Raw genomic sequence first — 13,013 nt, 5'->3', positions numbered from 1 at the left:
TATCCAGTAAGCGTTTGATAAACGGCTCATAAATCTTGTAATTATTTAACATTTTAGACATTACGATTAAAACCCTAAACTTTTATTAGAGTATTAGACTAGTGCTAGGGTAGTTTGGTAATTTCTATTGTTCTGTTAGGGTAGTTTGGTAATTTCTATTGTTATGTTAGGGTAGTTTGGTAATTTCTAGTGTTCTGTTAGAGTAGTTTGGTAATTTCTATTGTTCTGTTCTAGTATAAATAGGTGCTTTGTATCTCCTATAATACAAACATCAGTTTCATTTCTGTAAGAGCTGTATAACATAATGAGTTGACCCTAATTTTAAAGTGATGTTGCAACTCGTCCATTACATACAAAATCTGGTTTGAGGTTTCTAATAAAAGTCGACTGTTGGAATTCTAATCATATTTTTTACATTTGAAGATAGAATTCCTGGCCAACAAAGGGTTGTTTACTAAGCAATTACTTATTCTTATTGTGTCATTGTGCTGACCGGGAATTTCACCTGGTTCTTACCCGGTTAGCACTTAGTGGGTAAGACACGTTTATACCATACTATACAATTTTGATGAACGAGAATCTTTAACTAAGAATGATGACTCTTATCCAGTTAGCGTTGGTAAACGCCCCTAAGACCACATACAGGCAAGAGAGGGTGTTTATATTCGACAAATATATCGTTCAAGAGTTGGTTTGACATTCTACAACTACCGTAGAAATATAACAATGCATACGATACTACATTACATTTACGTTACATGTAACATAGATATATTGTTTCTGCGATAAATTATAATAACAAACCGTACATATTAATATTATAACATAATTAACATCAAAAGTACTCACCTTTGGAAATTTATTTTCCATAGCAATAACCATCACAAAAGACAAAGGCATCGATGACTTACCACGATTTCATGATCGACATATGGAAATACGAGAATCCATGCACAAGGGTCTTTAAATATTCGATATAAATAAGATTATTATTGTATCGAACAAAAATTATTGGATGTTTAAACTCGCTGCTTCTAATCTAATTCTAAACGTCGGACCTCTTAAAATGACCCTAAACAAAACGGAGACAGTGGATCCCATAGCAAGGGTAAGATGTAGACAGACCTACTTCTAGCTCAAGCGAAACGGTACCTCTGCTAAAGTCTACAAAATGATCGATCTAGGGAAGCTCAAGTTCTAACTATAAGGTAAGTTAGAAAATGTACCTGTGCGACAAGCTCAAACCAATAAACATCGAAACAAGAATGCCAAGAAGAAACGGTCGCCTAGTCATACCACCTGATATCGACCTGCAAAGTACAAACATCGGTTATCTAGGTCTAGTACAAGACTGATATTCATAAACATTTGACTGATGGCTCAAACTACATCTCAAATCAAACATGGGTTGTTCAGGAGAATAACCTTTTGAATTTTTTATTTAAAAGCACGACCCTTTAACAAATCTTAAGACATTCTTCTGTTAGTAGACGCATTAAAAAGGTCACAAGGTTATGCATTTATTTAAAAACCTGTTAGAAGGTTATACTAGGGGTATAAATGATGTGAGTCGAGTTCAAGTATCAATGTACTCGACTCGAACTCGATAGGCATTTCTCAAGCTCGAACTCTACTCGAAAACTCACAAGTAGTTAAAAACTAAACTCGACTCGAACTCGGTTGCAATTTTTTAAACTTAAACTCGAGCTCAAACTCGTTTGAAGCTCGAACTCGAATTCAAATCTAGCTCACTCGTCGAAATTTATGAAATTTTAGGATCTCTTATAAATTATATATTTATCAACATATTGTTTCTTATACACACACATCTCCATTATGGAATGGAGAGTGAAGATCCTGAACCAAGATTTTCAGGTGGGCTGGGTAAGGTATTAATACTACCAAAAGGATGCACCTTAAACTTCATCATTAAAAAGACAAAGTTACAAACTCCATTCACCCCCCTCCCCTCTTTTTATAGCAACTCTTCATCCTTCTTTTTTTATGTCTCTTCCAATGTACGACAACTTCACTAACATTTCTATAGTTTTTTTTTTGTCTTTTCTAATTATGATTTTAATAAAGAAATTATTGATATAGCTTTTATAATTAAAAATGCCAATATTGTTCAAATATCTACAAATATAAAACACTTTTATCACATTATATTATACATATTATATTATAAAACTGATTATATTTTTAAAGTTAATAAAAAAATCGAGTATCTCACGAGCTTATCGAGTCAAGTATTAAGTAGCTCAACTCGATTCGTTAATATGACAAGTCGAGTTCGAGTTTGAGCCAAGCCTATTCGAGTCAAGTGTTGACCGAGTTTTGAGCGAGTCAATCTCGAATAGCTCACGAGTTGTCTCATATCATTTACACCCCTAGTTTATACTCATGAATAACCACTACAACAAAATTGGTTTATATGACGTCTAAAATGTCTAAACCTCTTAATAGAATGTTTTGTAGGACTTAAACTTATTGAACCAAACAATAAAAGCATCCTATCTAAAAATAGGTTTAGAGGACGGTTTTAATGTTTTAACAAGTTTTTAGAATTTCTAAAATAAAACGTCATATTAACAATTTTATAGTTTAACTTTTGAGAAGATCGTATAAACTCATCTTTTTATAGGACACTGGTGTTTATATGATACTTTTTTCAAATAATGTCCTATAAAATACTCGTGTCCCAAAATAAGTCTACATTACTATTTTAGTTTGTCAAAAAATAAATGTCCACTTTCAAAAGTAAATGCCTAGCTTTCCGGTCTACCCTTAGTTATGATATTGAGAAAAAAAAAATTATTCCTATAATTAAGGGTAAAATTGTCCCTTGGTTAAATAAAAAGCATAATCATTACAAAATTGGTTTGACAATTCTGTGTCCCTTTTTCAATGCAGACATTATTTTGAGACGGAGGAAGTAGCTAATATGACGGTTTATTTTCACAATGTCCTAAAAAACTCGTGAAAGCCACAAAAGCATCCTATAAACCTCTCGTTCATAACACTTTTGGATATGACACGTTATTGTTTGGTCTTATAAATTTAAGTCCTATTAGGATACATAGAATTGTTAAACCAATTTTGTTGTCGCAAACCCAATCAGGGTTAATGCATGACCTTCTAACATGGTTTGAGACATTCTTGTGTTAGGAAGAGACATTCTTGTCTTTATAGCCGTTATTAAATCTGGCCGGAGATCATGCATTTGGAAAAGATAGAATATAAGAACAAAAGCTATATACTAGAAACTGTTTAAAAATGGCTATGGAGATTAATTGATTAGTATGAGTTGTGTGTTACCTTTGCATCACTGATTTTGTTGAGAGTCCAAATCCAAAAGGGAAGAGTGGGTCATAATGCGGATCGCCTATGTTCATCGGGAGTTGGTCTACGCTTCTAAACCAAGTCCTTGAAAGTTTTCCGGTAAATTCATGGTCTCCGAAAAGGACATCAGCCACACCTTGCCCTTCACTGCCAGGTAACCAGGCTGCAACCAGAGCGTCAATCATAGACATATATGGTTCAATCACAACCGGTCGACCAGATATGATGACTACAACACACTTCAATTTCCCACAAACATTTGTGATCACACTTGGACCCGGATCTGCAATCGTTAGGTTTGAACTATCTCCAAACATCTCTGTGTAAGGATGCTCACCAACAATCACTATCGCGTAAGAGAAGTTATTGGACTCGAGATATTCACTATCGGGATCCTCCACGTAAGAGATTTCAGTCCTTGGATCGGCTGCAGATCTTATTCCATTAAGAATAGTTGTTCCTGCAGTTAATAAACAACTCACATGTCATACGTACATACCCTTTCTTCAGGACCAAGAAAATTCTCACCCATTTTTGAGTGAAAAAACAGATCCACTTTCTTACCAAAAGCAACGGTTGATAAGCTAATAAGGTCACACATTGCACAAGCCAAGGTCTTAACGAAAACAGTCAATCTACTCTTTGGGGTAGAGGTTAGGTATGCGTAAATCTTACCCTCCCTAGACCCCATCTTATACCCCACATCTAGGTGTGGATACACTGTTGGTTTGGTTTGGTTTTTGTTTTGCATTTAAATGTCAAACCCGATACATCCTAGAAACATAGATGTGAATTATTATTATTTATTGAAATCAAAGTTATTCTGTCATATATCGTTTACAATATAAGGTAATTATAAAGTCTATAGATGAACTAAAAAGGTAAAAATAAAAGGTTGATATCAATGTTGAAGTAATAATTTTCCACAAGATGAGCGTACCTGTCGTGTTCTCATTCCCACTAAACCCTTGCCAACCAATTGTCCAGCCACCACACTGGTAGCCCAGATTATCGGCATGACTTCCAGCAACCAAAACCTTCGATGCCATCTTGGGCAGAGGTAGCATTGCTTCATCTGCCCTTTTCCCGTTCTTCAGCAGCACTAGCGATTTCCTCACCGCCTCCCTTGCTATGTCCCTGTGTGCCTATATTTCTCAAAACAAATAAATAAAACGACTAGAATGTAAAATTTAAGTGTAAAACCCAAAATTGAGTTGTTTTAAATTTATTTTTTCTGATTTTATATTTTTGGAAATGGATCAATTGTGAGATGAGGTTCTCAAATATTCTGTTGTTTATTTGGTTGATTGACCTTATATTTGAGAAGGGTGGTGGAGGTTTCAGAAACTCTGTTATTAACAGGGCAACATAGGATTAAATTAAAATTTGACTGACCTGGCTTCCAACCTCGTTAACTAGACTGAAATCAGCAAGAGGGTTCTCGAACAGGCCCAAAGTAAATTTGACTCGTAATATTCTGCTCACGGCATCATCAATACGATCCATTAGGATAAATTTGTTCTTCACCAAATATGTAATAGCATTAATGAACTCCACGTAATTATTCGGGACCATAACCTGTTGAAGAATGAATTTGAATATCAATTAGCTTTATTATGGAGAATCTTCACCGTTGATCCTTCAGCAGACCACCAGTTCCTTTCACCAAAAAGATACATATATTATTAACACATGCGTAAGCATGCACACACACATATATGGGGGCATAATCAAATGAGAAGTTGAGAACCGTGAAAATAGGCGAATCATGTGTTGTTTCACATTGTGAATCCATCCATGTGAAAAAGATAGTGTTGTTTCACAATGTGAAACAAAAAATACACATTGAAATTAATCACATTGTGAAATAAATACATTGCAAAACAAATATATGTGAAACAATAAATCCAAGCCTTAGATGAAAAATAATCATGTAAAACAACATTTTGTGATTGGTTCTCACGGGTTTGCAACCTTTTGTGGTTCTCATTTGGTTATTCATGTGTGTGTGTATATATATAGAGAGAGAAGGAGAGAGCTGCTAACCATGTCAATGCCAGCTAAAATACTAGCCTCGACAGAGTAAGTGTAGTTGGAATGAGGAGGGGAAGTAATTCGGTCTATTCCCTCCCAATCTGATATAACAAAACCCTGAAAGTATTCGACAATCAGCAAACCTGAAAAGCATAAATAACTACTCACTCAGTCACTCTCCCTCCCCCAAAAAAAAGAGTCCACTTTATGAAATTTTTTGTCTAAAAAAAGTCTCCTCAAGACCATTGGGGATTTTCCTGGCTGGTTGAGGTGTGTTCGTACAAGTTGGCTGAGGGCCTCATGGGGTTAGTTGAGATCCGTGCAAGCTAAACCAGGAAAATCCCAAAACTTGAAATTTTATCTTTTGAACTCGTAGCAATGGATGGCAAAAATCCCAAAAATTGAAATTTTACTACAAGAATATGTATGACGAAAATATAATACCTTAAAGTTAAGCTTATCCTTAAGGTATCCAGTAATAAGATCAGCATTGGCATGCATCCTTTCACCATTCCAACTGGAATAGGACACCATGACTGTTGATACACCCTTGATGATGGAGTCATAGTAAGGGGGCATGTGGATACTTAGCAAGTCATGTTGGTTGATCACAGTGTTATTTTCATCAATTCCATTAGTTGTCCCACCATCACCCACAAAGTGCTTTGCACAACCCGCAACCTTGTCCCTAACAAACACAAAGAAAAACAAAGCTAGGCTAATTCAGTAGTTTATAGCAGCTGTAGATCGTAATTCCACATATATCCTTAAGTTAATCATGCATTATGATCATCATAATTGTGAGATTATGTGGAACCGCGATCAGAATACTCTAAAAGATCCCTCAAGGAAAGAAAGGAGGTTTCAACATATATTGAGGACAAAAGGTCCAAGTCTAGGCGATGTGGGACTCTAACACGCCCCCTCCAACAGAGGCAGAACAAAGTCCCTAAGAGGGTAGATCTTGGCTCTGATACCATGTGAGAATATGTGAACCCCATCATATTACTCTCCAAAAGAACAGAAAAGGGGAGATTCCAACATATATTGAAGAGAAATAGTACAAGTCTAGCCAATATGGAACAGACTCTTGGTTTTAAAAAGCGCGATGCGGTCCGAGGCGGTAAGGGTCCCGGAAGCCGATGCGTTATGCTGATGTGCTCGCATCACACTCGTGATGCGCCCGGTATTCAAAAAATATTTATAAATTAATTCTACATATCAATTTCTACCTTAAAAATACTTACCTATCAAAATACTTCATAGTATAACATAAAGTAGTTCAAAAAGTGGCATTAGAATCTTAAAAAGTTCGTGAATCGGAATAATATAATAGAACACACAAACTACTACCATGAAGAACAAGTAAATGTCTAATAGTCCCCAATCCCTAAACTAAATGACCAAGTGACCAACTAATACTACCCCAGACCAGCATCATCAAACCCCAACACGGGTTCATCTCCCGAATTGATTGATATGCGAGTGCGACTTCTGCTTCTTCTATTAGTGGTTGTCGGCTTCTTCTATTAGGTCACCATTCAGTCTCACGTTCTATTTTAATCAACTAAAAACTGAAAAAGGGATCCCAAATATGAAACATACAGGATGCGCTAATGCATAGGTGATGCATGCATCGTGTGATGCGAGCGCATCATGGAATCGCAATGCATCAGCCCATCTGATGTGTTTCCTCCAGCCCATCAGAGCGCATCACGCATCAGAGCGCATTATGCGCGCATTTTTAAACCAAGGACAGACTCTAACAATAATCATGCCAAATTTTATAAGCATACCTTCTTTGAAATAGAAGGAAAATTGTTAGTTAGATCAGACAATCAATATAGATTGCAGACCTAGATCGTTCAATATCAACCACAGGGCTAAGAATATTGCTTTCCGAGCTAATTTAGAGTGGAAACTTTGCATGCACCAAGATGCACACACCCACTTCTTTTCCATGAAATTTGCAACATTCGACTTGACACATAGTTTAAGGACATTGTTTGTCTATTCCTTAAGTATTTAAAATACCTTAAATATAGAAAAAACAAAGGTCATCTAGGAACGTAATTGTATTAAAATAACATAATCCAAAATTTAATAACCGTACGTTTACATATATATGAAGACAATTTATATTTGTATCTATTAAATGAACCTCAAGTGCTTGTACTTGAGTGTCTGGTTAATCCCTTCATAGTGTAAATGCTAGAAGATTATTCAACCACCTAACTATACTTAATCAAGTGAGGTGTTCAGCATGTATAGACACAGAGGTACACAATACATATTGTGGAAACCCAACCAAACAGACCCAATATATCCCACCTGAAGATAGGGTTGTGGAGGGGATAAGATGTAAATAGACCTTACATCTATCCCATGAGATAGAGAGGTTGTTTATGAGAATACCCCTAGCTCGCACAAGAAACGACAAATATATACTGTGTTGATGATGCCTAATGTTGATCGCTCACATCCGAGGGATGGTATATATTAGAGATACTCCAAAACTAAAGATCCGAATAAAAAATAAAAATATCTTTAAGATTGTGCTTATAACATACCTTCCAGCAACATATGGAACACCCAATCGTGATCCTTTTGGAATTTCACCTTGCAACCCTAATATAACTTCCGTCATACTTTGAACAAGTTTGGTATCCTCACTATAACTCTCATAACATCGTCCCCATCTTGGATCTCTACATACCTATGAAGAAACTTTCGACAATTAAGACCTTTAGAAACAAAATACATTAACAAAATCTAGCCATTTATTAATGACAAATATATATATATATAGAGAGAGAGAGAATCAGGATCATATAGAAATTTTTTCTTTCGTAGTAACCACTTTGTTACCGGATGTTCACATATCTTAACATGTTAACATATATTAACATGAACAACATATGTGAATATGTTGACATACATTAACATAGATCAACATGAAATATTAACGTATGTGAGGATGTTAACTTATGTGAACCTCTGCTAACAAAGTAGTTCTACAGCTACTACGAAATTTTGAATTTCTAACAAAACCCAGCTCTATACATACGTGTGTGTGCGTGTGTTTATATAATAAGCCACTGGCCACAGTAGATGCAATTGGCATCTTTTTCCATATCCTTACAGCAATACAAGGAGCAAATGCATATGGAATTCCAGTTGCTCTAACTTCAGCTGCAGTGGCAGCACCAATTCTCTTCACAAGATCAGTATCCCTAATGTGCATTAATGATTATAACACATTTAATGTCTCAGAAGCAAATATTTTTTACTTAATCAATGTCACAATTAGAAACATATGAAACATTTTAGAGTAATAGCGATGTATTAAACACTTTGACTTGCCTGGTAGCTCCAAGGCCAATGTTATGGGGAAATATGGTAGCATTGATAACATTGTTGTGCCCATGAACGGCATCAATTCCATAAATCATTGGAATCCCTAAACGGGAAGAAAGTGACCCATTCTGGAATTCATTTACCATATTAACCCAATCAACGACAGTTGCTTGGGGATTTGGAACACTCCCTCCACCACTTAGCAAACTTCCTGCAGTTATGAAGAACAAAAGATCATTCACCTAGTGTGTTATGCATCAAAATCCTCAACCCCCCAAAATATAAAATTATATTAACCCTCGTTATTGAAATATACTCCCTCCCAACTCAAAATAAGTGTCCACACTTCACATTTCTATTTTAGTTTATCCCAAAAATAAGTGTCCACCTTTAAAAGTTAGTGTTTATTTTTTACCCTTAATTATGAAATAGAGAAATTTAATACCCCCTCTATTATTACGGTTGAAAATTGTCCATTTAGTTGATTAAGGGGTGTAATAATTACGCATTTCTAAAAGTGTGTGCCTTTTTCATAGTGGACATTTATCTTGGGACGAAGAAAGTAGATAGCAAAAGAAAAGTATACGGCCTAAGAGACACAAAGGGTAACAAAAGCTATAAATGTTACAATGTTATAAGTGGTTTTAATTATAGATTATAATTTCCGGATGGATGCATCATAAAATATTGTTCCAGACCATATTTCAGTTGATTTAAGTTATCATCGATAAAATAACAAGTAAGAACTTTATGCAAGTATTTTGCAGATTAGAAACAAGAAAAGAAAAAAGAAGAAAAATCACATTTTTGTCAAACTCCCCAATTTTAACAAAAGAGCAATTAGTATTCTAGTTATTAGGAAATCTTTTTAAGACTAAAATCTACTACTAACTTGTTCTATTTGAGTACCAGTTATAAGCAAAAAAGGAAATGATCTGATACGCCTAGGAGTCTGGATAGGATGTACAAGTGCCGATCTCAAGGGAGTGTGGGGTCATTTGTGGGACTTTGAAGGGCTTGCTAGTTAATATTAATCAGTTTTCTTTTACAATATCTTCTAGTATGTTATTTGAATTATGATAGGGTTAGGAATCTTGAGTATTTATAGGTCATTTTGGGGGAAGGAAAACTTGAGTTGGAGTCTTGGGAAATCACCTACTTCTCAAACTGTAGGCTCTATCCTGTCGTTTTCTTTTCATTTATTGATAAATAACATCAACATACGAGCTAGGAGCTAGTTGTCGGTTTAATAAATAAAAATGGAAAAATGAATAACGAATTGTATGCATATAATGCTAATTATATGTGGTAAGATTTATTTACCAATGAAGTAGTGCCTCATGATATCAGGAGTAGCTGAAACTCTTTCTATCTGAACCATCTGACCAATTTTCTCCTCCATCGTCATTCTTCCCAAGAGATCTGTCACTCGAACAGCAACCGGCTGATTTGGATCTTTGTACTTCACATCATCTGCCTCCGCAGCCACAACCAACCACCATAACAATACCATCATCCCCAAGGATGAAATTGACATTGATCTGACCCTATTCACTACAACACATCAAACATACATCAGGCTGTTAATTGCCAACTCATGTAGAACGCTACAAGGAAATCGGGTTTATAGAATGCCAAGAATGTCTAAGTGTCCTAATAGACTGCTTTACAAGACAATACAATTGTGTATCCTATGTAAAAGTGTTAAAAAAAAGTTTATATGAAACTCTTTTAGGCGTCTTGACAATGTTTTAGGACACTTCTGAAATAAAATTCCTGTTAGTTTATTTTATAGAACACTTTTGAGAAGTGTCCTATAAACATTCCTTTTTATAGAAGCTTGTTTTTATGTGACACATTTTTAAATAATGACATATAAAAATTAATAGAACACATGTCCTTTATATCAAAATAGTTCTAAAATCCTTGTTCAGACACCCAAAGTGTCTTATAAACTTATTGTAACACTTCTACGTAGGAGATAGAAGTGGTTGGTCCTACTAAGCAGTTTACTAGGATACTTGGACATTGTTGCCCTCCTATAAATAACCTGATTTTGTTGAAGGAAAAGCTTTGAGCAGAAGATGGAAATCTGAACAATTTGTCTAGGTTCAAAGCTCCCCCTCACATGTATGTCAGCGTACAAGACAAATCAAGTCAGATTCAAAATTTCAAATAATTAATATAAGGGCAAAATGCATCAAAATGCAACGAAGTTTGTTTTAGTTCCTATTTGGTGTAACAAAGAATTTTTTTTTCCTCGATCAATGTAATGACATGAATATCATTTTATCCTCCACTTCGCCATAGCTCTTTCTTAAGCATTTCATAAACCTTCCGTGAATGAGATCCACATAATCAAATGTTACAAGATCAACAGGTTACTGGTCAAATAGGTACAAAATAGAAAATTTTGAAACTTTATTACATCAATTCAGAACAAAAAAAATTCTTCACTACACTATATAGGAACTAAAACAAACTTTATTTCATACTGATGMATTTTCCTCTTAATATAATTAGAGAGCAAATGCAAACACCAGACATGAAACCTAAGTTCTAAACCACATGAAAGATGGTAATCTAAAAGCTTGAGCATCTAAATGGTGAACCCATCATTAATAATTAACTTCAAGGGAAATGAATTTTCTTTCTTTGAGAAGGCATTTGTAAACAAAGAAAATACGTTGTTGGGCTTGAACCCACAATCATATCGTAGCCTCAGGGGCAGAAAAATGATACTACAAAAATTTTGAGACCCAAAAATAGCAATATAAAATCATTGGTTTTTATGTTTTTGGACTATGATCTAGTAATATTTTTTTAGAAAAAATAAAAATAGAGAGAAAAAGGATTCACAGTATTTGACAGAAAAACAACAATATAAAATCATTGGCTTTTATGTTTTGGAAGTATGGTCTGCTAATAAATTTAATACAAAAAAACTAACCAATGTAATGCAGTTGAAAGGCCAGCGATCACAAATGAATTATCTTTGAGCTGATATTTCTAAGGGTCTCTCATCAACTGAACAACCAACCAGGGTTACCCTTGTTTCAAAATGCAATGAAGATCGCCTTACTTCCTCCTAATGTAATAAAGTTTCAGAATCTCTAATTTAATGTAACATTTTTTCCTGTTTTTCACCTATTTTGACAGATAACCTTGTGAAACTTTGTTACATTGATATAAAAGAAAAACCAAACATGCTTTTAACAATGCTCTTTCATTACAAGATAAAAAATGAGCAAGCACGCACATAAACATCACATTCGTGAATATGAATTGATGGATGTCACAATAACTGAACCCTAGAAGATCAAAACTTCAAATGCAACAATCAGGAATCGAAGAAGATCGAGATGAACAAGATCCAGCTACACATACATATATATATATATATATAGAGAGAGAGAGAGAGAGAGAGAGAGCACATACCCATAGATAGAGAGAGGGTATCTTACTTCATGAAAGGAGTCTCCGCCTGCAGAATATACAGAGGTTTTTGTTGAAATAGTATACGGCGACTGGTTTTTCCATTCAAGACCCTACACTTTTAATTTTATTCACTTCCAGACCAAAGGTTTTCACTTCTTTTCACTAAATGCCCTCTTAACCAAATTACTATATATTATTTTTGGAAACGTCAATAAACTTTTTCATTTTGAATAATTAGCTACTCGAACATTTTGTTTGAATAAAGAAAAGAAAAAAGTTTATAAAAGACCAACGAATTATCTCATTTTGAATTATTAAGTCTCTAAACTATTAATTAGAATGATAAAAGTGAAACTTTCTCATTTGAATGATTAAGTTAAAAAATAAAAATGAGTCAACGGTTCAAGTATTTGGAGTTGCATCCGTAAATGAGTGGAAGCGAGACAAATGTATAGGGTATGTATCCATCTATACTGAATTTCGGATACATAAATGATAAAATCTCTGAATGATTTTTTTAAATGACATTAAACTTTCTCATTTTGAATGATTAAATCTCTAAACATTATTTTTGAATAAATAAATCATCGAACTTCTAAAAATTGGTTACTTATTTCTTTAAAAAAGTTATATATAATTGACTAGGAATGTCTTAAAGTAAAAACAAACTTAAATCAGTTTTACTATGGTTAAACCCTACACCATTAAAACCCCTTGCAAAAAACGGTATCCCTTCCCCTTGCCACTCGCCGTTGCCCAACGTTGTTTGTTCTCCATATTGCCTAATACGTTGTTGGCCTATGTCATTGGTTTTCGTCTTTTTGGTCTATTTTTTATCCATC

The 13,013-nt window shown here is 34.6% G+C and overlaps 1 protein-coding gene across 1 annotated transcript; it reads right to left on the bottom strand.

Moving 5' to 3' along the window:
• Nucleotides 1–951: 951 nt before the first annotated feature.
• Nucleotides 952–12,202, bottom strand: LOC112503796 (beta-glucosidase BoGH3B-like). Its single transcript, XM_025107792.1, has 11 exons — nt 12,172–12,202; nt 10,057–10,287; nt 8,740–8,944; nt 8,519–8,609; nt 7,947–8,092; nt 5,821–6,064; nt 5,389–5,493; nt 4,738–4,920; nt 4,283–4,487; nt 3,319–3,802; nt 952–1,310 (listed from the first exon to the last, which is right to left on the bottom strand). Exons 1-11 carry the CDS (start codon nt 12,173–12,175, stop codon nt 1,214–1,216), a joined length of 1,995 nt encoding a protein of 664 aa, XP_024963560.1. The 5' UTR covers nt 12,176–12,202; the 3' UTR covers nt 952–1,213.
• Nucleotides 12,203–13,013: the final 811 nt, after the last annotated feature.

The sequence above is a fragment of the Cynara cardunculus genome, unplaced genomic scaffold, assembly GCF_001531365.2.
Source record: "Cynara cardunculus var. scolymus isolate 2C unplaced genomic scaffold, CcrdV1 Un_Scaffold_3836, whole genome shotgun sequence".
Lineage (NCBI taxonomy): Eukaryota > Viridiplantae > Streptophyta > Magnoliopsida > Asterales > Asteraceae > Cynara > Cynara cardunculus.
This window is presented reverse-complemented; position numbering and strand designations above follow the sequence as displayed.

Bases quoted from the DNA above. Each gene is read 5' to 3' on its own strand.
- LOC112503796 (XM_025107792.1), bottom strand. The intron at 6,065-7,946 runs GTATGTTATAAG...TGTGTTTGTTAG, and splicing joins GTTCCATATGTTGCTGGAAG to GGACAAGGTTGCGGGTTGTG. The intron at 4,488-4,737 runs GTCAGTCAAATT...TGAGAAATATAG, and splicing joins TTAACGAGGTTGGAAGCCAG to GCACACAGGGACATAGCAAG.